Raw genomic sequence first — 27,945 nt, 5'->3', positions numbered from 1 at the left:
GAGAGCCTTGAAGCCTTGAGGAGTTTTTGCCTGATGCGTAGGTTGACTGGTAGACACTGGAGATTTTTGAGGAGGGGAGTAACATGCCCAGAGCGTTTCTGCACAAAGATGATCCGGGCAGCAGCGCAAGTATAGACTGAAGTGGGGAGAGACAGGAGGATGGGAGATCAGAGAGGAGGCTGATGCAGTAATCCAGCCGGGATAGGATGAGAGATTGAACCAGCAGGGTAGCGGTATTGACACAACCTGGCCTACTGGAAAGAGCACAGGCCTGGGAGTCAGAAGGATCTGGGTTCTAATCCCACTGTGTCATTTGTCTGCTGTGTGACTTTGGGCAAGTCGCTTCACTTCTCTGTGCCTCAGCTCATCTGTAAAATAGGGATTAAGACTGTGAGCTCCATCCAGGGACTGCATTCAACCTGATAACCTTGTATCTACCCCAGCATTTGGAACAGTGCTTGGCACATAGTAAGAGCTTAACAAATGCCAATCATCAGTCAATCAATTTGTTAAGTGCTTACTTTATGTCAAGCATTTTTCTAAGCCCTGAGGTAAAGTCAAGCGCTTAGTACAGTGCTTTGCACACAGTAGGCGCTCAAAAAATACAATTGAATGAGTGAATGAATCAGGTCGGACACTGTCCCTGTCCAACATGGTGTTCACAGTCTAAGTAGGAGGGAGAATTGGTATTGAATTCCCATTTTATAGATGAGGTAACTGAGGCCCAGAGAAGCTAAGTGACTTGCCCCAGTCGCACAGCAGGCAAGTGGCAGATCTGGAACTCGAACTCAGATCTCCTGGCTTTCCTGATTCCTGCTCTTTCCACTAGGTTAGGCTGCTTCTCACATTCACATTCACACCTTTTGTGTCTCAGATCAGGCAGATTACCCATATTACCCACGGACTTCAGGCATTTGCTCCTTGTTGGCCCCCTGTTGACTCCACACTGGTGTACTCTACACACCAGTTACCCTGTATCTCCCCTTCATATTCCCAGGGAGGGCTTTGCCCTAATAGTAATAATAATAATTGTGGTATTTGTTAAGCGCTTACTACGTGCCAGGCGCTGTATTAAGCTCCGGGGTGGATACACGCAAATGGGGTTGGACACAGTCCCTGTCCCACTGGGGCTCACAATCTCGATCCCCATTTTACAGATGAGGTAACTAAGGCCCAGAGAAGTGAAGTGACTTGTCCAAGGCCACACAGCAGGCAGAGCCGGGATTCAAACCCATGACCTTCTGACTCCCAGGCCCGTACTCTATCCACTACACCGTGTTGCTTCAGAGGACTGATTTATTTCCTCCCTGATCAATCAATCGATCAATAGTATTTGTTGAGAGCTCACTGCCTGGATTAAAACCCAGGTCTCAGGTCTCCAAACTCCCAGACGCAGATTCTTTCCACCAGGCTCTGCTGCTTCTCACATGCTGCCGTGGTGTACACAACTGAGTGGATTGCTGTTTGTTTGGCCCGAAGGGTGGAATTTCTGGCTTCAGCAGAGGCTGGAGGAATGGCTATCAACACTGCCTCTCAAGTTAAATAAAACATGGGCCTAGCAGTCAGAAGGACCTGGGTTCTAATCCTGACTCCGCCACTTGTCTGCTGTGTGACCTTGGGCAAATCACTTCACTTCTCTGTGCCTCAGTTACTTCATCTGTAAATTGGGGTTGAAGACTGTGAGCCCCATGTGGGACATGGGTGTGTCCAATCTGATTATTTTGTATCTACTCCAGCGCTTAGTACAATGCCTGACACAAAGTGAGCACTTAACAAATACCATAAAAAAGTAGGCTTGCAGCAGGTAGGAGGTTAAAAATCAGTGATGATTTCTCTGCAACGTGGATGGTCTACAAGTGGATTATTGAAAGTTCATTTTAATAATAAATCCAACTCCAGCAAGTGTATTACATGTTTCACAATACTCCACATTCAACAGTCCCTCCCTGTGGGGTTTGTTTCCCTAAAGAGACAAGTGTGACCTGGCCAAGAGGATGAACCGATAGACATTGCCTAGTGGATAGAGCCCAGGTCTGGGAATCAGAAGGGCCTGGGTCCTAATCCTGACCTTGCCACTTGTCTGCTGTGTGACCTGGGGGAAGTCACTTCACTTCTCTGTTCCTCAGTGACCTCATCCGTAAAATGGGGATTAAGACTTTGAGCCCCATGTGGGACAGGGGACTGTGTCCAACTGGATTTGCTAGTATCCACCCCAGCGTTTAGTACAATGCCTGGTAAAACAGTAAGCACTTAACAAATACCACAATTATTATTATTACATGTGAGGTTGGAGAGCAGGGGTTAGGGTATCTTGGATAATGGATCATCAATGGTCACCCATTTCTCTCCACATCAAGCAGAGCACTGGAAAATCTACTTGAAGGCACTCCAGCACCTCTCTCCCCCCTCCTTTTCATCCCTAAACTTCAGCTCGTACTCTGTTCCTCCTAAACTCGCCTTCTCACTGAACCATGTTCTCTATTCTCCTGCCTCTGACCCCCAGCTCAAATGCTTCCTGATGCCTGGAACTCCCTCCTAATCAGCCAATCAGTCAATTGTATTTATTGAGCGCTTACTATGTGCAAAGCACTGTTCTAAGTGCTGGGGGGAATACAAGGTAAACTATGCTAAGCATTTGGGAGAGCACAATACCACAGTATTAACAGACAATTTCCTTGCCCACGATAGTGGATAGAGCACAGGCCTGTGAGTCAGAGGTCATGGGTTCTGATTTTGGCTCTGCCACTTGTCTCCTGTGTGACCTTGGGCAAGTTGCTTTGCTTCCCTGTGCCTCAGTTACCTGTAAAAGGGGACTGAGACTGTGAGCCCCATATGGGACAGGGGCTGTGTCCAACTCAATTTGATTGTATCCACCGTAGCACTTAGTATAGTGCCTAGCACATAGTAAGCACTTAACAAATACCATCATCATTACTACTACCCAGTCATTATTATCACCACAAGCTTAGAGTCTAGAAGGGGAGACAGACATAAATATGTCTAAATCTGGCAGATCTCAGTTTTCCCCATTTTCTCAGCCCTTCTGAAAGCCCACCTCCTCCAGGGAGCTTTCTCCGGATTATTTTTTCTCCTCTGCAGGTCACCTGCATCCAACTCTCATTGCAGCACTTATGCGCTCTCATTCAGCGAAGCAGCGTGGCCTAGTGGAAAGGGCCTGGGAGTCTGGAGACCTGGGTTCTCCCCCGGGCCCTGCCTCTGGCCTGCTCTGTGACCTTGGGCAAGCCATTCCGCTTCTCTGGGCCTCAGTTTCCTCACCCGTAAATGGTTATTTTATTACTTGTTCTCCCTTCCCCTTGAGCCCCGTGTGGGTTGGAGGCGGGGGGCGGGGGGAATCTGTGTGTACCTACTCGAGCGCTTAGCACGGTGCTTGGCACATAGTCCGCGCTGAACAAATACTCCACCCTTTAGAGAACAAGCCGCCAAAGTCCCCTAGGTCGCCTCTCCTGGGAAGGGACTACAACTCCCACGAAGCACCTCGAGCGAGGCCCAACCCCGATCACTTGGCTCCATCTGCAACGGAAGCATCGGGTGGGGCCCACAAGCAATTGTCCTTTCAACCTAACCCGACTACATTGTGGGCGGAAGCTTCAGTACAATCAATCGGCAAGGCTTTGCCGAGGGGGCGGCCAATAGACGCAAGAAAGGGAACCTCGAAAGCCGGGGCGGGGCGGCTCCGAAAGCCAATGGCAAAAGGCGGCGGCGGGCGCTATCAAGCTACTTTGTGGTGAGCTGGAAGTTGCTTGGCGGCGGCGTTGGCTTCGGGGAAGGCGGCGGCGAGGTAGGGTCGCTGAAGACAAGGCGGCGGCGGCGGCGGCGTCGTCGTTGGCGTTGGCGTTGGCGGCTTGAGAAAGGCCGTGAAAGATGGTAGGTTCCGTTCCTCACATTCCCCCTTCCGCCCTCCCCCCCCCAAGATGGCGTCTCGCCGGGGGGCAGTTGGCCGTGTCCCCTCGCGGCAATGTCCCCGACAGCCCGGTGCCCCCGCCCTTTCTCTGGCCCTCCTCATCTTTCCTCGCCCGTCCCGCTCCCACCCTTTCTTCCCTCATCCCTTCCTCTCTCCCTCCTACTAGACTCCCATTTCCCCACTCCATCGTCCATTCAGCTCCCCCCTTCCCGCCCCCCGCCAAAGGCCGACCTCGCTTCGCTTCCCCTCCTCCCGGGCCTCGCTCGCGCCTCTCTTCCTCACTCCCCCCCCACCCGCCCCGGCCTCACCTCTTCTCCCCTCCCCCATTCTTCCTTCTCCCTTCTTCCTGCCCCACCTTCCTTTAAGAAGGGGACCCAGCGTTTCTCACTTTTCCCCTTTAGGCACTCCTGGCTCCCCCCTCCCTTCCTCCCACCACCTACCTACCTAACCTGTCCTCCTAAACCGGCCAATCTGCAAACTCTGCGATTCCTTGGCTCCTTACAGGTCTCGTCTTCTACCTCCGAATTAGGAGGTGCTGCGCACTTCCTCACCCCCCCACCCTAGCGTTCTCATCTAACCACCTCACCCCCCCCCACCTCTAAGATGAAAAATGACCGATCCCCTTTTTACGTTTTGGGTTTTTTTTCCCCCTCTCCCTGTCCAACAGAAGGGATTTTGGCCTACCCCATTGCATCCAGGTGAAGAGCTGACCGCCTCCATCCCTTGCCCTTAATTTGCCCCCGTTCCGGGATGGTGGTTCCCTACTTAGATCTTTGATTACCTTGGAGCTTTGGCAGTGATTTACCTAATAAGGAAGTTGGGCTGTTGGTTAACCTCTGGCCTAGATAGAGAACAAGAACTCCCCAGGAGATTCCTTCCAGGGAACCTGGGGAAGGGGATCTAGGCTTTTGGCATATCCTCATCCCATATATGAGGAGATGAAGAAGTTGGTAGGGACACAGCCATAGTGGAGTTCCATAGGATGAGGGAGAAGCAGTTTGGCTTAGTGGAAAGATCCCGGGCTTGGGAGTCGGGGACCTGTGTACTAATGCCGGCTCTGCCACTTGCCTACCGTGAGAGCCTAGGCAAATAACCTCACTTCTCTGTGCCTCAGTTTCTTCATCTGTCAGATGGGGAATTAAATTCCTGTTCTCTCTCCCTCTTAGACCGTGAGCCATCCCATGTGGCTCACCCCACTAGACTGTAAACTCGTTATGGGCAGGGAACATGTTTGCTAATTCTGTTGCATTGTACTCTCCCAAGTGCTTAGTGCAGTGCACTGCACACAGTAAGCGCTCAATAAAGGCCATTGATTGGGCCAGCCGACCTGATAATCTTGTATCCATCAGGGCTGAGTACAGTGCTTGGCACATAGTACACACTTAACAAACACCACAGTTATTAGGATGGTGATGAAGGGGCCTTAATACACTAGGCCCCCTCTGCCATTAAATAATATTTGAGGGCCTATTTTATGCAGGACATTGTATTAAGCGCTTGGGAGAATACAGTAGAATTAGTAGGCACGATCTCTACCTGGGTAGACTGACCCTAAAGTAACTTATAGACAGGAAGCAATAGAGTGTATCTGATTTGTTCGTTAGTGCCATGGGGGTGGTAAGTAGTTAAGTGATGTGAATGTGCAGATGTGGAAGTTGAGGTCTATAAAGTGGAGAGATTGGAATTTCAGAAGGACTTTGAAGACAGGCAGAGCTGTGCTCTCTCAGATCTGATGGGGGAGCAGTTCTAGCCAGGAGGGAAGGAAAGAACGAGGTGATCTGCAGTGGCAGAACAGTGAAGTGAGTAGGTTAGTTGGTGAGAACAAAGCGTGCAAGCTGGCAGGTAGTGGGAGAAGTGAGTGGATGGGTGGGAGGGAGTACCTCAAAGCCACGAGTTAGGAGATTTTGCTTGAGGCAGAGAGGAATGGGCAATCATTGGAGGTTTTTGAGGAACGGGAAGACGTGGGTAGAACAACATCTTAGAAAAGTGATCCGGATAGCAGAGTGAACTATGGACTGGAGAGGGGAGAGGCTGGAGGCAGGGAGATCTGCGAGGAGACTGATTCAGTAACTGAGTTGGGATATTAGTGCTTGGGCCAGCGTGGTGGCTATGTTGGGACAGAGGAGAAAGGGCTGATCCTAGAAATGACAGTATTTGAGAGCCAGAGAGGAGTCAAGGACAGCGCCAAGGTTACGAGAGATGAGGAGGATGGTAGTGTCCAGTGTGATGGGAAACTTAGGTGGAGTAGAGGCTTAGTCCTTTTTGTTTTAGAGGGAGGGATTATTGGGGGAGTGTGCAGAAGGGAAGAGTCGGGGGGTGGGGCTGTCCTGTTCATACCTCCACTTCACCCGCCTGCTTTCAGCCCCCCTTTTTTTTTTTTGGCCCCTTGGTGGTCCATCATGTCTCCTGGGGTGATATACCTGACATTCACACTACCTTTATCTAAGGTAATTAAGTGCCACAGTTTTAACCTGTCCTTTTGGGTTTTCTCTCCCCTCACCCCCCTTCCCCATTTCCCACCCTGACTAGAAAATATTTTCATCATCTCTTGAACTGTTCAGATGGCATTTGCTCTTTTATCAGAATTTCGGGGTGGAGAAATTGGGGTACAACTGAACGGGTGGGTTTGTGCCCTTATCGTTCTGACCTGGGGCCCAAAATGATGGTTCGTGTAATCATTTATGCCTCTGCCAGTGTTTTAAGCCTGACTAATGCTCAGCCAACATTTCCGGAGCAATTGGAAGCTGAATCACTTGAATAATTTCAAGTGGGAGAAAAGAGGGGGGTGGTCAATGCCAGCGACCAGCAAGGACACACTCACCCTACTGCCCTTTTTACCATTCTCAATGGCCCTCCAAGCCAGCCCGATAGGCAACTTCCCTCACAGTTTGTTTGAGGCAGAATTGTAGGTGGCTTCTGCGGAAGTGATTCTCTGCACTCATTTAAGGGGTTTTGGCTTCAGTTGAGATTTGCCCGGCTGATATGTAAAACTGTCTCACCCCCCCCCCCCCTTTTTTTTTTTTTGGAGGGGGGGAGGGGGACTGGTCTTCCTGACTTCTTAAGGAAAGGAGTCATCCAGATTGTTCTGTGGGTAGGCAAGGTACTCTTTCCCCCCAGCCCCCAGTGGTGTGGGTGTGGAGGCTTGTGTGGGTGGATGGTCTGAAGAATGTTTTTATTGGCCTTGTTCAATTGAGCTGCTGGGGCAGTTTATTTCAGTAACAGCTTAATGATTGGAACCCAATCCGTATATCCATGTGGTGCAATTGGACCCATATCTAAAGGCCTGCTGGAAGATTGCTCCTTTGAGTGGTTTCACAAATGGCCTGGCTTTGTGCTTAAAGGATGCTGCTTGCTTCCCCTGGAAAGGAGCACAGAGTGTCCTCTAAATGGGGATATAATATTGTTCTTACTAGGCTAGAACTCCTGCAACAGCCTCGTTTCCCAGGAGCAGGAATATGGAGAAGACTAGATGTACATCCAAAATGTAGATCTTTCACAGAACACACTTGCGATATTGGGTCCAATAATCGTATTTGTCTGTGTTCAGAACTGGGCTGGGGGATGCAACACCGTGGTAGCAAAAAGATCAGGTTTTTTCTCCGCTAGCTTTGGAAACAGTTTTCTCCTCCAGTGGGCCCTGAAGTATCTGACTGCACAAGGAAATATCCAGTAGTTTATCCAAAAACATGGCAGAAAGACCTCAGTCAGACTATGCACTTAAATGGGGTGAAACCTCAGTGTCATTCCAAACAGTAACTTTATTCCTTTTGGCAGCCCCCGCAGATTTAATGCAGTGATAATACTAATAATATACATTGCAGTATTTAAGCTCTGACTTGGTGCCAAGCATGGTACTAAGCGCTGGGGTGGAGACAAGATAATCATGTTGGACACAGTCCCTGTCATGGCCTTAGGGGTGCAAAGTCTCCTCTGCAGCTTAAGGTTGGAGGAAAAGGGATTTGGATCAGCCTATTGTCTTGGGATGTGGTCCTCATTTCTTGTTGGTTCTTTCCTCTGCCTCCTCTGAATAGCAAAGGTGATTTCAGCATCTATTGCTGCAAGGGGAGCGTTTAGTTGTGGTAACGGTTTTTTTTTTGTGCCTGGAGGAGCTGGACTATTTTGGGATTTTTTTTTAGTTTGTGTTGATATGCAAGAGTCACAAGGCTTTTCCTCTATGTGGAATTATTCAGAGCGCATATCTGGAATGCAATCAATGCTGTAGATGGAAATCATCTGCTCTGGGAACCGTGGCTGTATTACTGTTAAAGCTGTTTGCCTGGTGGTGAAGTCTGTACCTCCTGGGCAATAATCTCTCTTCCTTCCCTCTCCCACCCTGGTTTTCACCCCCAAATGCAGCATTTTATTAAGGGTGATTAGGGGAGGCAGCAGGCTCTATGGGGAAAAGCACAGATCTGATAGGGGACCTGTTCTTGGTCTCACTCGGCACTGCCCCCGTGCCATGTGACTTTTGGATAAGGTGCCTTATCTCTCTGGGCCTTAGTTTCCTCCTCTAAAACAGGGGTACTCCCTCCTCTCTCTGCCTCACTGAGAGGTCATGAGGCCAAAATGAAATAATGGATGTGAAAGCTCTTTGGAAAAGAAAAGTACATTTCCAGTATTATTGCTGGTAAATGGAATAGCCTAGTGGACACCCTTGCTGTTGCTCCTAGCAAAGTAAGCTGGAAAGAGCAGCATCTGAAAAACAAATATGCTTTTTCGGATTTAGGTAAGACAGTGGATTTTGCATTGAAGCAGGCTCTCCCAGGGCAAGATTCCCCCCCCCCCCCCCCCCCCCCACCTTTAAATGTATTAAGTATTTACTGCAGGTCAAGCACTGTTCTAAAACCTGGAGTAGATACAAGTTAATCTGGTTGTACACAGTCCCTATCCCACATGGGGCTCACAGTCTAAGTAGGAGGGAGAAAAGGGATTGAATCCCCATTTTACAGGTGAGGAAACTGAGGCCCAGAGAAGTGAAATGACTTGTCCAAGGAGACCCAGGAGACAAGTGGCAGAGCTGGGAGTGTAGCATAGATCGTCTGACTCCCAGCCCTGTGCCCTTTCGACTAGACTGTGCTGCTTCTCTTGAAGCATGGATAGCTGTGGTTGACTGAGATAGGGAAGATCCAGGAAAGGTGGATTTTAAAAAATGTCTTGCCCCCCCTCCCCCCCCCCTTACTAAAGTGAGGTTCTCCATTTCCGTTATGGTAGCAGCCTCATCGTTGGCATTTGGCATCTGTCACTTCACTACAGCCTGTCCTGAGTCCTTTTGGGCTGGTGATTACCTTGTGGCAAAATGGCCCTGAGCTGTCTCTGACTGCCGAATGTGCTACTGCGTTTGCTGTGTAATGGTTGTGACAAATCGGTTTAGCCGGCTAACTCTCTGGGTCCTTAGATGCTGCTGCTGTTCCAGTTCTCTCTCCCTTTCTCTAGTGTGGGCTGCGTGACTCCGGCTTGACATCTGGCCTGTCTGTGCCCTCTGTTTCTTTTAAAAGCTTCGGCTGTCACTGTCCAATCCTTTTTGTTGGCCATCTTCGCTTGCTTAGAGCTTACCAGTATTGCCGCCGCTCTGCTACTGCCAGGGAGCACCTTTCTGAGGAATCCGGTTGCTCTTGGGACTGACCGGTCTCCGCTCTGTCTGCCTCGTCAGAGACACCTGCCAATTCTAGACTTGGCAAGGCTGCAGAGAGCACTTGCCTAGAATAAGGAATAATTCCTGGATGGGAGCTAGGGAAGATGGCAGAGCTCCTGCCTGGGGCTGCCCTCAGTGAGGGGAGGTTAACTCTTTTTTGATAAAACTGAAAGAACCAGTTTGTGACAGCGTATGGGAGCTCTTTGTACAGAGACCTTATAAAAATGGGGCCAACTTGGATGTGGAAATTTTTTTTTTTTTGAGTAAAGGAGTTTGGCCTTTTTGCTAAACTCTGCTTAGGGATCTTTATTATTATTATATCATAATTATTATTAATAATGATAATAATAGTACTTGTTAAGTACTTTGTGCCAAGCACTGTTCTTAGCACTGGTGTAGATACAAGTTAATCAGGTTGGACACAGTTCCTGTCCCACATAGGGCTCACACACTTAATCCTGATTTTAAGGATGTGGTAACTGAGACCCAGAGAAGTGAAGTGACGTACCCAAGGGTACACAGCAGTCATGTGTTATAGCCAGGATTAGAACCCAGGCCCTTCTGACTCCCAGGCCTGTACTCTATCCACTAAGCCCCGCTGCTTCTCTTTTAGCCCAGCTGTCTCTCTTCACCTCACACTCTTGGCTCCTCCCTAGCTTACTACCGTTCTCTTAAGAGCACTCGACTCTCCCACCTCTGACCCCTTGCTCATACTCTTCCCTCTGTATGCTTGCTCCCCCGCCCCCTTCGAATCTGCCAGGATGTAGCCCTCTCCAGCTTCAAAGCCCTTCTGAAAATTCACCTCCAGAAGGCTTTGCCCACCTCCCCAAGTCATGCCATCCCAACAGCCACCCTTAGCGCTTGTACGTCGAACTACGTATTCTACTTACGTATTCATCTTCCCATAGGCTTGCTGTTTCCAGTTGTATCTTGGCCCTTCCGATTGCTCCCATGATTTGTAAATAATGTGGGCAGGGAATGTGTCTGTTGTTCATTCAGTTGTATTTATTGAATGCTTACTGTGTGCAGAGCGCTCTACTAAGCGCTTAGCACTGTACTGTTGTATTGTACTCTCAAGTGCTTAGTATAGTACTCTGCATGCAGTAAGCACTTAGTACGAATGAATGAATGTGTCTGCTTCTTGTTAGACTGCAATCTCCTTGAAGGCAATAACCGTGTGTCTTTTCTGTTGTACTCTCAAGTGCTTAATACAGTGCTCTGTACTTTCTTCCCAAATCCACCTTCCCTGCCTCCCCCTCTGGGAGCAAAAGAAGTCACATTCATTCATTCAGTCAGTCGTATTTATTGAGCGCTTACTGTGTGTAGAGCACTGTACTAAGGACTTGGGAAGTACAATACAACAGTACAGTGCTAAGCGCTTAGTACCCAACAACGGGCTCACAGTATATCCGACTTCTGGGAATCCCCAAGTGTCTGATTCAAGTGCGGCTCTTGTTCCACATTGTCCGGCACATTTGAAAGTGGCCAGAAGGGGAGATGACTAGGACCATCCTTCCGAGGCACGTGTCACTGAGCAGGGACGCAAACCAGAACTGTTTCTCAGCTCTGGCCACGCACGGTGCCCGGTTGATAACCTTCAATAAGTCGACCCCACTCTCTCGATCTTTCCCCTTGCCCCCAGATGTCTGTTTCATCAGCTCTCCATAGTTGGTGGTACTGGTATATGGTGGGCATTAGGTCCAGATGTATCCAGATAGGCAGAAGCTTATTGCACCAAAAGTCTGTGACTCAGGCAGGAGAGAGGCCTTCAGCAACCTGAATCGCAGCCTGCAAATCAAGTCTAAAGACTGTGCTCGACAGATGGGGTATCATAAAAGCTGAAGAGATCTACCAGCTAACCGAGAACTTCTGCACGTTGTTCAAGAAGTTTCATGGCCCGCGCCTGCTATCCGAGCAACTCTGAAGAGCTAAGATGGCGGTGACGCTCGGCCATTCTCCCCAAGCTATCCTCTACTCTGGATGAGGAGGACCCGCGAAACAGACGACCTTTCAGCATGCGGAGACACGACCCTCGCTCCAGCTGGCGGGGAAGTCACTGCCGCGGGCGCAACCATGGAAAACGGCCAAGCGCCGGAGCCCCGAGGCCTTCCCACCGAGATCCACAAGCACATAGGGCAGGAGGGGGTGGTGACATCCTGCTTTCCCGTCTGTCCGAGCTCTTCCTCAACATACGGACCATTGAGGGGATGCCACTGTCATCACCGTGAAGAAGGGGGAAGAGATCAAAAAGCAAGTGACCGAGCCGTCTCATCGCTCTCCATTGCCAGCAAGATTCTAGGCGGAGCATGCTAGGCTCACCTGCTGTGGAAGGTCATTGAGCAGATACCCCTGGGAGTCTTAGTGTGGCTTTAGATTCTGGTGTGGTCTTGAGGATGTGGTCTCTGAAGCATGTCCAATTCAGAAAAAGTGCAGGGAGCAGCACCAAGGCCTCTGTGTGGTTTGTCCAGGCAGTAAGAAAGATTTTGACACCATCATCATAATAATAATAATGGCATTTGTTAAGCACTTACTATGTGCAAAGCACTGTTCTAAGCCTTGGGGAGGATTGCAAGGTGATCAGCTTGTCCCACGTGGGGCTCACAGTCTTAATCCCCATTTTACAGATGAGGTAACTGAGGCACAGAAGACCCAGATTCTGGAAATAGTTTAGTAGTTGTAATGATATTTACTTACTTTGACTTCCCTGAAATCTGGCTTCCCTGAAAGGCTCACTGAGATACTGAGATTACTTCGTGATGATCTGGTGAGGCATGTCAGAGCAGGGCCGGGGCATGGAGAGCCCAGTCGGCAGTGGTGTAAAGCAGGAATGCGTAGTGAGCCTGGACCTGTTCAGTTCTTTCTGTACAGCCAGGCTGGAGGTTGCAACAAGAGACTAAGACGCAGATGTTAGACTACACTTCCTTTCCCCTAGGATGCTTCCAATTCAACAGATTTTTTGAGCAGCATCCAAAGACCTAGAGACAGTCAATCAAGAGTTGATGTACTCTTGACTACGTTGACTAGTTGACTAGTTGACTAGTTGATTACGCCCTTGAGGCACATACCCAAGAAGAGAGGCCCAAATGGTGGTAAACCACTTCACTGAATCAGCCAGGTGGTGTGGACTGGCGATAAGTCCAAAGAAAGCCAAGGAAATGAATCAGTGTATACCTGGGAAGCTGTACGGACAACCTACAACCAGAGCAGCTTTTTTGTGTGTCCAGTGTGGCCAGGGCAGTGGGTCCTGCATTGCCACACACACATACACGCACCCGGAGGGTGAATGTTAGCGTCATTGATATGCTCTTTGAGGAACAGCTGTACGGAATTTACTGCAAACATCCAGTCGATCATTTCTTGAGCTCTGACAGGGTGCAGATCCCCAGACTGAGCACTTTGGAAAGTACAGTAGAGTTGGTAGACACAGACACAGTCCCTCTGCCCTGAGGAGCTGGCAATCCAGTGGGAGAGATACTCAAATCAATTATAGGTAGGGGAAGCAGCAGAATAGGGAGAGGTCCATAGGTGTTGTGAGTCTGGAGCGAGTATCAAAGTGCTTAGTGGGTCAGTGAATGGTATTTACTTGAGGGCTTACTGTTTGCAGAGCACTACACTAAATAAGAATAATAATAATAATGATTTCATTTTTTAAACATTTACTATGTGCAAAACACTGATCTAAGCGCTGGGGAGGTTACAAGGTGATCAGGTTGTCCCACGGGGGGCTCACAGTCTTAATCCCCATTTTACAGATGAGGTAACTGAGGCCCAGAGAAGTTAAGTGACTTGCCCAAAGTCACACAGCTGACGATTGGCGGAGCAGGGATTTGAACCCATGACCTCTGACTCTGAAGTCCATGCTCTTTCCACTGAGCCACGCTGCTAAAATAGTAGGTATAGGCAATCCCTGCCCAGAAGGATCTTAGAGATTAGTTATGTCCCATTAGTAGTGGTTATGGACATAAATGCATCCACGAGGCAGATGGGAGGGAGAGTAGGGAAGGGAGAAAAGAGGTTAGTCAGGGAAGGGTTCCTGGAGGAGATAGGGCTTTATTAGGGCTTTGAAGATCTGAAGAGTGGTGGATTTGAAGTGTGGGGTGGGGGATGGTTAGGGAAAGTTCCAGACAGGAGGGAGGGTGTGAACAAGGGGTTGAGGACGATGGATCATAAGGTACAGTGAGTAGGTTGACATTAACACAGCGAAGTGAGTGGGCTGGGTTGTGGAGGGCGGGGAGTGAGAAGAGGTAGGAGGGAAAAAGCTGATTGAGTGCCTTAAAGCTGATGGTAAGGAAATTCTGTTTGCAGAGATGGGTAGGCAACCGTTGGGAGGTTTTTGCAGAGCAGGGAGACGTGCACAGAACAATGTTTTAGAAAAATGATCCAGGGAACAGAACGAAGTTAGGACTGGAGAGATCAGAGGCAGGGAGGTCAGTGAGGAAGGTGATGCAGTAGTTGAGACAGATTAGGACCAGCGTGATGGCAGTTTGGATGGAGAGAAAGGGGAGGATTCTGGAGATGTGAAGATAGAAATGAAAGGATTCAATGACTCTGTGAATAGGTGAACTGAGAGAGAGGAGTCAAGGATAAGGCCATGGTTGAGGGTTTATGAGATGGGGGGGGGAGCAGGTTTGGGAAGGAAGATGAAGTGTTTGAGTTCATGTTGAGTTGGAGTGTCAGTGGGACATGGACACTGGACAGTGCCCTTCTCCTGGAAACATTACCCAATCTTGGATTCAGTGACACTGTCCTCTTCTGGTTCACCTGTCTCTCTGGCTGCTCATTCTCAGCCTCTTTCACGGGCTCCCCTTTGCCTTCCATCCCCTAACTGGGGGAATCCCTCAAGGCTCAGTTCTGGGTCCCCTTCTATTCTCCATCTACACCTACTCCCTTGGAGAACTCAATTGTTCCCATGGCTTCAACTACCATCTATATACAGATGATTCCCAAATCTAACTCTCCAGCCCTGAGCTCTCTACATTCTCTGTAGTCTCGCATTTCCTCCTGCCTTCAGAACATCTCTACCTGGTTGCCCCGCTGACACCTCATACTAAACATGTCCAAAACAGAACCCCTTATCTTCCCACCCAAACCCTGTCTTCTCCCTGACTTTCCAATCATCATAGACAGCACCACCATCCTCCCTGTCTCACAAGCATGTAACCTTGGCGTTATGCTTGACTCATCTCTCTCATTCAACCCACATACTCACTGTCACCAAATCCTGTCGGTTCAGCCTTTGTAACATCGCTAAAATCTGCCCTTTCCTCTCCATCCAAACTGCTACCACATTAATCCAAGCACTTATCCTATCCCGCCTTGGTTATTGCATCAGCTTTCTTGCTGACCTCCTAGTCTCCTTTTTCCCTCCCAATTCCCCCCCCCCCCCATTTTTTTCCCCCAATCCATACTTGACTCTGTTTCCCGGATCATTTCTTTACAAAACCTTTCAGTCCAGATTTCCCCACTCCTCAAGAACCTCCAGTAGTTGCCTATTCACCTCCACTTAATAATAATAATAATAATGATGGTATTTGTTAAAAGCTGACTGTGGGCCAGGTGCTGTACTAAGCACCGGGGTGGATACAAGCAAATAGGGTTGGACACAGTCCCTGTCCAATGTGGAGCTCACAGTCTCAATCCCCATTTTACAGATGAGGTAAATGAGGCATAGTGAAGTGACTTGCCCAAGGTCACACAGCAGACAAGTAACGGAGCTGGGATTAGAACCCATGACCTTCTGACTCCCAGCCCATGCTCAGAAACTCCTTTAAAGCACTCAATCACCTTGCCCCCTCCTAGTAGTAATGGCATTTATTAAGCGCTTACTATGTGCAAAGCACTGTTCTAAGCGCTACCTTACCTCCCTGTTTTCCTACTACAATCTAGCCCGCGCAATTGGCTCTTCTACTGCCAACCTACTCGATCTTGTATATTTTTGCCAACGAGCCCTTGCCCACCTCTTGCCTCTGGCTTGGAACTCCCTCCTTCTTCATATCTGGCATATGATTATTCTCTCCACCTTCAAAGCCTTATTAAAAACTGATCTCCAAGAAGCCTTTCCCAACTAAGCCCTCATTTCCTCTTCTCCCACTCCCTTCTGCGTTGCCCTTGCATTTGGGTTTGCATTTGGCTTTATTTACCTCTCCCTCAGTTCCACAGCACTTATGTACATATCTGTAATTTATTGATATTAATGTTCATCTCCCCTTCTAGATTGTAAAGTTGATGTGGGCAGAGAACATGTCTATAAACTGTTATACTCTCCCAAGCACTTAGTACAGTGTTCTGTGCCCAATAAATACCAGTGATTAATTGATCAGTTTCTCAGCCTTTCTTGGGCTAGAAGTGGGTCATCCAGTGCTTGGGATGGGATCAGTGGTATTTATTGAGTGCTTAGAGAAGCAGCGTGGCTCAGTGGAAAGAGCCCTGGCTTTGGAGTCTGAGGTCATGGGTTCAAATCCCGGCTCCGCCAATTGTCAGCTGTGTGAGTTTGGGCAAGTCACTTCACTTCTCTGGGCCACAGTTACCTCATCTGTAAAATGGGAATTAAGACTGTGAGCTCCTTGTGGGACAACCTGATCACCTTGTAACCCCCCAGAGCTTAGAAAAGCGCTTTGCACATAGTAAGTGCTTAATAAATGACATCATCATTATTATTATTATTATTATTATTATTATTATTATTATTATTATTATTATTGTGTGCAGAGCACTGTACTCAGTGCTTGGGAAAGTTATATACAATGGAATTGGTAGACTTGATCCCTGCCCACAAGGAACTCTCATACTACAGGGGCAGACAGACATTAAAATATTATTAGGAATAGGGGGAATAGAAGAATATATGAATACTTACCTAAATATTGTGGGACTGGTGAGTATCAAAGTCCAGAAGGGGTGCATAGTCGACGCAGAGGGAAGGGCAGGTGGGGGAACTAAAGGGGTTAAGTCAGGGAAAGCCTCTTGGAGGAAATGTGATTTTGGAGGGTTTTAAAGGTGGGGAGAGTGGGGGACTAGCGGGATATGAATGGGGAGGGAGTTTCAGGTCAGAGGGGGGTGTGGGTGAAGGGTCGGTAGCGGGATCGATGAGCTCGAGATACAGAGAAAGCAGGTTGGCTTGGTATTAGAGGAGTGGAAAGTGCGGGTTGGTTTGTAGTAGGAAATCAGGAAGACTTCCTTGCTCCCCCTTTTCTCAATGGTGTGACATTCTCTTCCCTTACTAAAAATCCTTTTCTCTGCACGTTGACTTGAGGGAGAGAAGTGGAGGATAATGAGTGTTCTAGGGGGGAGGCTAGCCTTTCTAATCCCCTCCCCCCCGCCCCTCCCTCCTCCCCGCCCCTCCCTCCATTGTTTAGTAAGTGCTGAGGGAGAGGGAGAGCTGGGGGGAAGGGGAGGGGGTGGCAAGGATTGTGTTTGTCTTTCTGAAAGTAGGCAGGAACTGTGTTCTCTTGCAAACCTAGATGACCTACTCTCCATGGACCAAGAACTTGAGGTCTGAACATTCACCCTTGTTAAATCTCTCAGTCCCTGGGGTTCTTATTCTTTTTGCCGGGCTGGTGTGTACACGTGCATGTGCGCGCATGTTTGTGTGTATGCGTGTATGTGTGTGCAGTCACACAAACCCATCAACTAACCATGCTTTGGGATGTATGTTTTGTATTTCAGGCAGAATTCTTGAAAGGGTTACCTGTGTACAACAAAAGCAATTTTAGCAGATTTCATGCAGATTCCGTGTGCAAAGCATCGGTGAGTAGTCTTTTGGGTCCGGGAACAGGGCAGGGTTTCCAATCAAGCAGTCGTGCTTATTGAGTGCTTACTGTGTGCAGCGCACTGTACTAAGTGCTTGGGAGAGTACAATATGACAGTGGGTAGACACATTTCCTGCCCCCAAGGAGCCTACAGTCTAGAGGGGGAGACAGACATTTAATATAAATAAATACACTATGGATATGTACATAAATGCTGTGGGGCTGTGGGTGGGACGAATAAAGGGTGCAAATCCATGTGCAGAATCTCAGTGACATTTTGGAGTGTTTCCAGAGATGGGGAAACTCCATTGTGTCTGGGAGGCTCTTCCATGTTTGCGCTGGCCTGCTGGACCTCGAATCTGGTAAAATGGCACGGGAATCAGCCTCCTTTCTGAACTCCCATCCTCCTGTCTCTCCCCGCTTCAGTCTATACTTCACTCTGCTGCCCGGATTATCTTTGTACAGAAACGCTCTGGGTATGTCACTCCCCTCCTCAAAAATCTCCAGCAGTTGCCTGTCAACCTACGAATCAAGCAAAAACTCCCCACTCCTGGCTCTCCATCACCTCGCCCCCTCCTATCTCACCTCCCTTCTCTCCTTCTACAGCCCAGCCTGCACCCTTCGCTCCTCTGCTGCTAACCTCCTCACTGTGCCTCAATCAATCAATTGTATTTATTGAGCGCTTACTGTGTGCAGAGCACTGTACTAAGCGCTTGGGAAGTACAAGTTGGCAACGTATAGAGACGGTCCCTACCCAGCAGTGGGCTCACAGTCTAGAAGGGGGAGACAGAGAACAAAACAAAACATATTAACAAAAAAAAATAAATAGAATAGCTATGTACAAGTAAAATAAATAGAGTACGTACAAACATATGTACATATATACAGGTGCTGTGGGGAAGGAGGTAAGGCGGGGGGATGGAGAGAGGGAGGAGGGGGAGAGGAAGGAGGGGCTCAATCTGGGAAGGCCTCCTGGAGGAGGTGATCTCTCAGAAGGGCTTGAAGGGAGGAAGAGAGCTAGCACACACATCATTTTTGCATATGCAAATAAAACTGACATCTTCATTTGCCAGTCTTACTGGCTGAATCATTTCATATGTTTCAAATATACTTGCCTGGGTCTCCATTCACACGTGCTATTTGTTACTACTGTTGTACCCTAGTCCTCGTTCTCGCCAGTCCCGCTGTCGACCCCCACGTCCTTCCCCTGGCCTGGAATGCCCTCCCTCCACACATCTGCCACACATCTTCTAGACTGTGAGCCCTCTGTTGGGTAGGGACCATCTCTATATGTTGCCAACTTGTACTTCCCAAGCGTTTAGTACAGTGCTGTGCACACAGTAAACGCTCAATAAATACGATTGAATGATGAATCTGCCAAACTAGCTCTCTTCCTCCCTTCAAAGCCCTATTGAGAGCTCACCTCCTCCAGGAGGCCTTCCCAGACTGAGCCCCCTTTTTCCTTTCCTCCTCCCCTCCTCATCGCCCCCCCACCATACCCCCTTTCCCTCCCCACAGCACTTGTATTTATTTGTACAGATTTATTAATTTATTTTACTTGTACATATTTACTACTCTATTAATGATGTGCATATAGCTATAATTCTATTTATACTGACGGTTTTGATACCTGTGTACTTGTTTTGTTTTGTTGTTTGTCTCCCCCTTCTAGACTGTGAGCCCATTGTTGGGTAGGGACCGTCTCTATATGTTGCCGACTTGTACTTCCCAAGCGCTTAGTACAGTGCTCTGCACTCAATAAGCACTCAATAAATACGATTGAATGAATGAAAGAGAGAGAGAGAGAGAGACGGGGCCCCCATCCGAAGCAAATGTAGGTTTTGGAAGTCCTGCTGGCCGGCTTGCTATAGGCCTCTTCTCTCATGTGAGCCTAAACTAAATTTGTAATGTTTCCGGACCAAAATGTGTCTCCCTATTCCTGTGGCAAATTCTCCCGTAGTTCAGTGGAGAATCTGAACTTTAGCTGAGCCCAAAGTAGGGAGTGATTTTATGATGTAGAATGGCAGTCAGTGTCTCCCAAGACCCTCAACATCCGCTCCCTTCTATTCTACCATTCCTAATTCTTCCTACCTTCTAATTCTCCTACAGAATAGAAGACCATCAGTGTATCTTCCCACAAAGGAATACCCTTCGGAACAAAGTAAGTGTCCCTTTGAATTGATTTCATGATAATTAAAAATAATAATATAATTTGGGGTGTTTAAGTGCTATGTGCCATACACTGTACTCAGCGATGGGCTAGATAATTAGGCCAGACACTATCCCTGCCCCACCCGGGGCTCACAGTAGGAGGGAGAACTGGTATTGAATCCCCACTGTGTAGATAAGGAAACAGGCCCAGAGAAGTGAAGGGATTTGGCCTGGGTCACCAAGTGGACAAATGGCAGAGTCCAAATGAGAACCCAGGTCCTTTTGACTCTCAGGGGCCATGGTAGGGGTCAGTAGACTGGGACCAGGATCTTCTTGGACGCTGTCTGGGAATCTGAAGGCAGAATGCCTTCCAGCCAGTGACTTTTAAGGGCCTACCCAGCTGGGTAGATGGTTGGGAAGAAAGGCAAATTTTGGGCCTTGGGCACCCCTCCCCCCACTCAATCTAGGTAGCACCATCAGGCTGATGTATGGAGTCATTCTTACTGATGCATGGTTTGATCACAAAAAAACCCCAGACCTCAGTCCTCTGTCTTGTTGACGATACTGCGTTACTTTTCTCTTGGGTGGCTTTGTTCTTTTAATCTTATGTCCCACGACCCAAAGAAACTCCAATTCAAGTCCCTTAGCAGGCTGAGCTTAGTTTGTTTTCCAGCGGTGGAAAACGCAAAACTTGCTTTCTGATCGGGTTTATTTTTTCTCCCGTAGTCATAGTAACAGAAAAGACAAACATTCTTTTACGCTACCTACATCAACAATGGGACAAAAAGGTAAGAGCTATTAACAGTTGTAACTCTGGGGGAGGAGGTGTGGAATTTTGCCCTTTCATTTTGCGGCGTGTTCTGTTCTCTACCAAGCAACCGATCCCACTGAGAGAAAAATTTATTTGTGTTGGGAGTGGGAATTGACCTGTTCCGAGAAAGAGGGATACTAGAAAGCCTGGCTTAAGGCTGATGGAGCAGTTCCCCGGGTCTGTCCCTGCTCACCTCCTGGGCCTCAAGCGTGGTCTACAAAACCCTGTCATGTTCCCTTTCTGTGCCCCTCCCAGGCAGAAGCCAAGTGTCCCAGGCTGATTGACATGCAGAAGCCTGCCTTGATTTTTGGCCCGGGGCCTTGCTACCTGCCTTGTTGCCTGCTTACTTTCCCCAGCTCTGAGGAAAATCATTCTGTCGGCTTGGCTTGGAGCCTATGCCAGGAGGCAAACCCCAAAGGATCACAAGCTTCCTGAGGGGCAGGGACTGCGTCTCTTGACATTGCATTATTCTCCCAAGTGCTTAACTCTAGAGCTTTAAATAACATTGATGAACTGGAGCAACATGGGCTCTGTCGACAGGGCAGTCTTTCCCCCCCACCCCAGCCTGGCCGCCGGGCAAATAAGAGGTTCCAATTTAATGATGCACAGTAGCACCCGTGCTCTTTGGCGAGATGCAGCCATTTTTAGCACCCTCCAGTCTCCTGTGACAAAGGGGCTCTGTCCCTGACAAAGCCCACGTTAAGGAAAACTCACGATAGAGTCCGTTGGGCTTGACGGGCAGGCTCCCAAGCTGTTTCTTCTGCTGTCACGTTCTGTCCGGTGGGCAGGAGGAGAGAGAGAAAGGAGAGATACGTGTTGTCAGAAGAATGGTCCGTCATCCCCTCACAACATCACAGCCAAAATTGTTAAAACTCATGCGATGTTCATAATCGAATGTACCAGGGAGCTAAAACATGCGGGATGGGGGAAAGAGACCACATGCACTAATCAGGGCTCAAAGGAGATGCGTTAGTCACGGTGAGCCTCCTGGGTTTCCAGGGATGTTTAGGAACAGAGTTGCAGACGTTTGCCACAGGGCCCTGGGTGATGTCCAGTTTGTTTGCAGTTTTTCAGTTCTGTCCTTGTTGGTCTGGCTCCTCTTCTTGGGGGCTGGGACAAGGAGTATTGTGTGTCAAGTGGAAGGGACCGCCAAAGGTCATCCATTTCATCCGCCTGCCTCCAGGGGGAAGTAACTGGGCCAGAAAGAAAGTTCCCTCCTTTTTGGTTTCCCAGCTCCCGAAAAGGAGATAGATCCTGCCTCCTCCCAGGGATCAGGTTTCAGTGGCTACCCCCCCCCCCCCCGCCCGCCCCCCCACCCCTCCCGACCTTTGATCATCAGAAAGTTCTTCCTTGTGTCTAACCTAATTCTCTCCTGCGTCGGTGTGCATTTATTCTCTCCTTTGAGTGACTGGTGGCTGTGATTGGGTAAGCCGCGCTGCTGTAATGAGCTTCATTTCCTCTTCTAATAACTTCCTGTCATCCAAGCCATTCCTAATTTGCCTGCTCTCGGCTGAGTCACGCCAGAGCTCCCCGCCAGAGGGGTGGGAGAACTCCTCAGGCTTTGGCTTCCTGGAGGAGACTCCTGGGCTCTGACCCGCCCCGGCCTGGCCCCTGAAGCCTGGTCTTGCACTGGAGCTCCAGCGGGGGCTGTTTTAAGCCACCCGGCGCTGTCAAAGATCCGGCTCAGCCAGCCTCTGTGGGGCAGAGTCGAGGTTGAGCCGATCCCGGCTAATTCCTCTCCCTCTTGCCACCTGGCCTGGGCTCGGAGAGATGTGCGGGAAACTCTTCTCTGGACGTTAGAGGAAGAAGTGGGGTGGGTTGGGATGCAGGTAGCCAGCCAGTTGTGAGCTGGGGTGAAGGGCTCTTGGAGCCAAGTAGGATGGGGGTCCAGAGTGGAGCTTTTGCTTTGTGGGGGGAGGTCTTAGAGGCCTACTTCTGGGAGGGGGGGGCAATGGCCCCCCACAGCTTACTCCAGATCTCGGAGAAGAAGACCCGAGAGTTTCCCATCGGGGCTGAAGAGACCCAGAATGGTGGCCTTCTGGCCCATGAGCTCATTGAAGCCTGCCCCCTCCCGGTCCATGGCCCCCCTCTAAAATCCCGGCCCCCTCCTCACCCCCACGCTCAAAATGAGAAGTTGGTCACCTCTGCTTGGGGTGCAGCCTCTGGTTTCCTGCCATCCAAAGAGCACCAGGCTTTGGTACCTGAGCTCCTTAAATAGTCTCCCACTCCCTCCTCTTGCACCTGGCACTCCTGTGAACCCTCAGCCCACTCCAGGTGAAGAAAGTGGCCTCACCATCCGTGGAGATGCAGCTACTTCTGGGGTGAAAGCCCAGCAGCTATTAAGTGGCAGTTTCAGGAACCGTTTTGAGGAGGCTCGGCATAACGTGGACCGTAGCGAAGGACGCGGAGGGGGACTGTAGAGAGAGGGGGAAGGAGTGAGAGCATGGGCCGTCTTGCCCCCCCACCCCATGGTCCTCTAACCCAACCGCGTGTCTCCCTTTCCTGGCCAGAATGCTGCGAAGAAGAGAGACCAAGAGCAAGTGGATGTAGAAGGTGAGAATTCCGCACCACCTCGGAAAATCGCTCGGACAGACAGCCAGGACATGAACGAAGACACTTAGACTTTTACTTCCCTTCTTCACTTCTCTGCAGGCGCTTCCTGTCTCATGGTCTCAAAAACATGTAACCTCTCCTCTTTCTCCCCCCTTCCCCTCCCGCCCCGCCCCCACCCCTTCCCACTATGCAGTCAAAACCACTTCTGACTTTATAGGAGCTGATGTATTTATTTCCTCGAGTTTTTATTTATGCTGTAAAATTTTGGGAGTGCTCGTTAAAGCAGGTTGCCTGATGGTGTAGCGCAACTGTGATAGAAGCTCTTTGAAAATGATGCGGGCCCTGGTTTTTCCCAGTTTTACTAAATCTGTTGCTTAATTAACTCGAAGTAGCCCTGAGAACCCAGAGCCCAAGCAGGTCCCAAGGCTGCATCGTAGGGGGTTGAGGGGACAGGGCAGCCCTGGCTCGTTCTCAGCCCATTGCCTCTCCTGGACTCCAAAATGGCAGGACCTCATAGGATTTCCAGACTGGACCGTGAACGAGCCGTTGACCCTGTCCCTGTCTTCTTTCCTCCACACCCCTGGTCCCCTTTTCCTTTCTTCCACCCAGCCTTGTCTAGAGGAGATGTATCTCCCAAACTCTTATTTTTTTAACTCACTGTTTTGTCTTTGCTGCTCTGGTGTTCTGTCAGGACCACACAGTACTGGGCAGCGTTGATCCAATTTCCTGGCTTGTCCTGGAGAGGGAAGCTGGCAAGAGTTCTCCTGGCCTTTATAGCTCTAGACCCGCCCCCTCGCCAAGACAAGACAACACATGACCCCCGCCTTCAACCAAATCAGCAAGATATTTCCTTTGCCCTCAAGTATGTGATTTGGCAGCATGTTTTAGTTACAGCAGAACGGAGGGAGGTTTCCAATTTGGAAAGAATATGACCTCCACTCTCCTTGCCCCTCCTCCCCCCACCCTGGCCTTCGGGAAGAGGGCACATTATCATCTGTGTGTCCAGAGATACCTGCCTAGCAGTCTTGGGATTGTAACCTTCCCTAGAGTAGCTCGGCAGTAAGAGCTTCTTGGTTTTTGGATATTTACGGCTATCATCAGTCCCCACGCTCTCCATCTTTCCAATCTGAAGGGGCTTCTCTGGCAGGAACTGGGCTTCAGACCCTGTGGTGGCCAGAGAGACCGTGGGTTTCCAAGGGCAAGGAATGCTTGGCTTGGGGGACTCGGGAGGGGGAGGGGGGGCGGTCCTGGTGCTCAGGCACTGCTTACCACCGCCCCCCTCCCCCCGCATGCATACACACACTCACACTAACACACACACATACACATACACACACACACACACACATATGCGCGTGCACGCATTCACAGATTCCCAAGCTACCGCACAGCCAGCCAGCTGCCTTCTAAAGGATGAGCCAGTGGAGTGGAGAGGAGGGTGCCCCTGCCACCTGGGTGTCAAGTTGGGGCTGGAATTGGCTGAGCGCCCCCCCCGTGGAAGGAGAGGAGGCACTGTTGAACTTCTGTTCGGAAATTGGACTTTTGCCTTATGAACTATGATGCTCCTCCGGCGAGCATTCTTCTGGAGGCCGCACAGTGTTTTCTCCCTGGACCTCTCCTCCCTCCCGTCTCCCTCCCTCCAGTGTCAGAGGGAGAACAAAACCCCTTCAAGTGGAACAGAAGGTGCTGGTTCGGGCTTGCAGCCAGAACTCAGACGAGTGTGCGTGCGTGCCCCCGTACCCTCGCGCGCCCCCCTGTCCCCCACTCCTCACACACCCCCAAACCGGGTCTTAATGGTAGTAGGGGTTCGGTGCTAAGGGCTTACCCTCTCTTTGTCTCTGGCTCCGAGTCTGATTGATGGAAGGAGAAATCTCCGTGTCATCCTGCTTTCCGGAGCACATCCGGCCAAGGAGACGAAGCCAACCCTTTGATTCACCAAGACACTGGCTGGGGTCCCTTTAAAGAGTCGACATGCATGCCAAGCCCAATGGGGACTCGAGTGACTCTGCTACTGACTTGCTGGAAAAGCTTGGGCGAATTGCTTTGCCTCTCTGTGCCTCAATTCCAGCACCCTTCCCCTCCCCCCACATCTGAGAAATAGACTGACCAGCAGATTCCGGATGTGTGCCCTGCTTTGAGATCTCCAGCTGGATAGCCCGAGGAGTGGCCAAAGTGTTCCTCTGTGGAAATGACAAATGATAGTTCTCTTGCTCCTCAGCGACTGACTCTGTCCACTAAAGATTTGTGTGAGGCCCCCGTTCTGGGGCCTTGCTGACTTTTCAGAAAATCAGAGCAAAGGGGAGGATCTGAATCGTACCTTTCTGATGCCCAGTTCCATGTCAAAGGATGTTTCCGCTTCCGAAACCTCTTACGTCTCCCCCCTACCCCCCTCGTCTTTTAGCCACTTGATCTTCGGGTATACAGGGCAGATTTAAACACTGCACTCGGAAATGAGAGGAGTCAGATCCTCAGGTACATACCAGTCTCTGGGGAAAGGCGAAAGAGACATACACTACCGCATGCACTCACTCACTTGCACTTACACTCCTTCACTCGTGCACACACACACTTGCATGTGTACGCACGTGCATCCCCCCTCCCTCCCCCCCCACTGTTTAACTTGTAGGTGTCCACAGCGCTGCATCAGTTTCTCTTGAGGATGTTTTGAGATGGAATAGGTTTTATTATGGGTGGGGGAGAAATCCTTCAGAGAGGAGGGGTGGAGTTGCCTTGCCCAGGGTTGAGGATCCAGAGTGAGGAGAGCCAGTGGTTTGAATATGCACCTTGGCAGGAGGAGCAGATGTTGCCCTCTCCAGGCAAAGACCCGAGGTGCTTCAGGACGAGGCCGCCTGTCACAAGGTCAGCTCAAATGGGCTGCAGATGAGAATTTCAAGCCAACCTCCCTGCTCTCCCACGAGTGGGGATCTTGAGCCAGTGCACCCAGAGATCAGGCTTGGCTTCTGGGTTGCAGGGGCACTGTGGGGCTGCTGACCTCTGTTTCCACGTAATCTGGCTTTCATTTTGTGCCTTACGCGGTTGGTGGTTCTGAATGTTTTTCCTTCGGCCTTGAAGCCAAGGTGGAAACGGAGGCGCGAGGCAAGCCCTGTCCAGCTCTAGCAGGACGGGCTTGGAGAGATGAAAAGGCGGACGGCCTAGTGAGCAGCCGTCCGCAGCCGTCCCGCGTTAACCTGCCAGGCCTGTAACACCTGATGATTCCCTGCAATGTGACGGGCTCTTGGGTTTTCCACCAGACCCTCCTGAAATGGTAGTTGGGTGAAAGAACATAAAAATCTAGTTCCCAGGGAGTGTGTCGTTGGGGGTCACATTTTGGCTAAACTGGTTAATGTCTGAAATTTTGGACATCCAAGCCGTTTGGTACAAATCCCTGGGAGCCAAGTGACTCTGAGTGCCTCACTGGCATTTTCCCAGGGCCACTGGGGGAGGCTCAGGGTAGTGGCACTGAGGTGTGTGCATCCCCAACCCCTCTTTTCCCCATCAAGGGGAATGGTGGAAAGAGCTGTCTCCAAGGAGTAGGTCACAGTTCTCTGGGATTTCAGGGAGCTGAGATGCAGCTGGGGCTTAGGTGATAATAGAAATTGTGGCAAGTGCTCTCACTCTGTGCTAAGCGCTGGGTTAGATACAAGATAATCCAGTTGGTCACAGTCCCTGACCCACCTGGGGCTCATAGCCTAAAGGAGGGAGAATGGGTAGCTCGTCTCCATTCTACAGCTGAGGAAACAGACACAAAGCAATTAAGTGACTTGCCCAAGGTCACCCAGTAGGCAAGGGGTAGAGGTGGGATGAGAACCCAGGTCCCCCGACTCCCCAACCCGGGCTCTTTCCACCAGGCCCCGTTGCTTCTCACATGCTGCCATGTGGACTGTAGCCAGCCGAGTGGATTGCTGTTTGTTTGGACTGAAGGGTGGAATTTGTGGCTTCAGCAGAGGGTAGAGGAGTGGCTTTCTTACCCCTCTGTGCTCTCCAAACCACTTGGGATTCAGCAGCTTGAGTAGATGAATGTGGTCCAGCCCCTGAACCAGTCGCCAGGCTTTCTGCTTGATTGCTGTTGGAAGGAGGAAAGCAGCTCAAGAGGGGGATCTTCCCTGCCACCCTGGGTGGTTGAACTAAGGGGCGACCAGGGCAGAGTTTCGTCACCTAACCCAGGCAAGGGAGGCTAAAAGTCTGGCTTTTTCCCTTGTCCGTCCGGGCATCTTGGTCCTCCTCCAAAGTCTAGTCTGACCCAGTTGGCGGCGGTGGGGGCAAAGGCCACTGGCAGGGAGGGGAGAACCCCACCTGGTTAGCGCTTACCCAACATCTGCCCAGGCTCTGTCGGAACCCGGGGCCTCGCCCCTGACGTTTCACAACCACCACACTCTTGCCTTCCAGCTAAAGGGTTGGACCTTTGGTTTGAGTGCCCCGCACCACCGAGGGCCCCAGAGGGGATCTGTATGGAACCGGCCCCAATGCGGCTCCTTGTGACGTCACCCCAAAAGAAGAACGAGTGGCGGGACGCTGTTGCATCTCGGGACTTGGCTCTGGATGGGAAGACAAACCCATCCCCCCTGGCTGAGAATTGATCAAGAATACTTGAGGGCATCCATCAAAGCTGGAAATGTTGGCTCATGGACTCTGGGAGATGATGGAGGCGAAAAAGGGTGGTTTGTTTCTAATGTGCGTTTGAAGAGGCAGGTCGGGAGTGAAGGGAGAGGGATAGGTGATTTGGGGGTGAAACAAAGATGCAGTTGGACACCTTGAAGGAGGCCCCCCACCCCCTGGTCTGGGACCCGAGTGCAGGCATCGCTGGGACTGTGGCCGGACTCTGCAGGGGTCTTGGACCCTGGGAGCCATCTGCCATTTTTCCCCTGAAGTCACCTCAGTGACTTCTGCATCTGCTGCCATCCTGCTCGTCAGCCTCCAATTCCCTGGGCTGTTGTTGCAGGACACGGTGTTCCAATCGGAGACGCGAACCTACAAAATATTTTTCTAACTGAGCTCCCTGCTTCCTTTTTGGCAAGCGGGCCAGGCTTGGGGGAGGAGGTTGCAGAGCCATCGGTGGGGGGGGGTTGAGGGGTGGGGGAACGGGAGGGGCGAATCGGGGGACTACTGCTGGAACGAGGGCCGGGCCTAT

General features: G+C 50.3%; 1 protein-coding gene across 3 annotated transcripts; it reads left to right on the top strand.

The window, feature by feature from the left end:
• Positions 1 to 3,603: 3,603 nt before the first annotated feature.
• DDA1 (DET1 and DDB1 associated 1) lies at positions 3,604 to 27,867 on the top strand. 3 transcript variants are annotated; one of them, XM_038772456.1, is made up of 6 exons: positions 3,604 to 3,885; positions 17,220 to 17,300; positions 19,412 to 19,463; positions 20,180 to 20,241; positions 22,775 to 22,817; positions 27,204 to 27,867. In XM_038772456.1, exons 1-6 carry the CDS (start codon positions 3,883 to 3,885, stop codon positions 27,392 to 27,394), a joined length of 432 nt encoding a protein of 143 aa, XP_038628384.1. In that variant the 5' UTR covers positions 3,604 to 3,882; the 3' UTR covers positions 27,395 to 27,867. The 3 variants fall into 3 exon arrangements, with proteins under 3 accessions (XP_038628384.1, XP_038628383.1, XP_038628385.1); XM_038772455.1 differs by lacking the exon at positions 3,604 to 3,885 and adding an exon at positions 16,959 to 17,046; XM_038772457.1 differs by lacking the exons at positions 3,604 to 3,885; positions 27,204 to 27,867 and adding an exon at positions 16,959 to 17,046 and having other exon boundaries at positions 22,775 to 26,492.
• The last annotated feature ends 78 nt before the right edge of the window (positions 27,868 to 27,945 follow it).

This window comes from Tachyglossus aculeatus, chromosome X1 (assembly GCF_015852505.1).
Source record: "Tachyglossus aculeatus isolate mTacAcu1 chromosome X1, mTacAcu1.pri, whole genome shotgun sequence".
Classification (NCBI taxonomy): domain Eukaryota; kingdom Metazoa; phylum Chordata; class Mammalia; order Monotremata; family Tachyglossidae; genus Tachyglossus; species Tachyglossus aculeatus.
The sequence above is the reverse complement of the archived record's forward strand: the minus strand, read 5'-3'. Positions and strand labels throughout refer to the sequence as shown.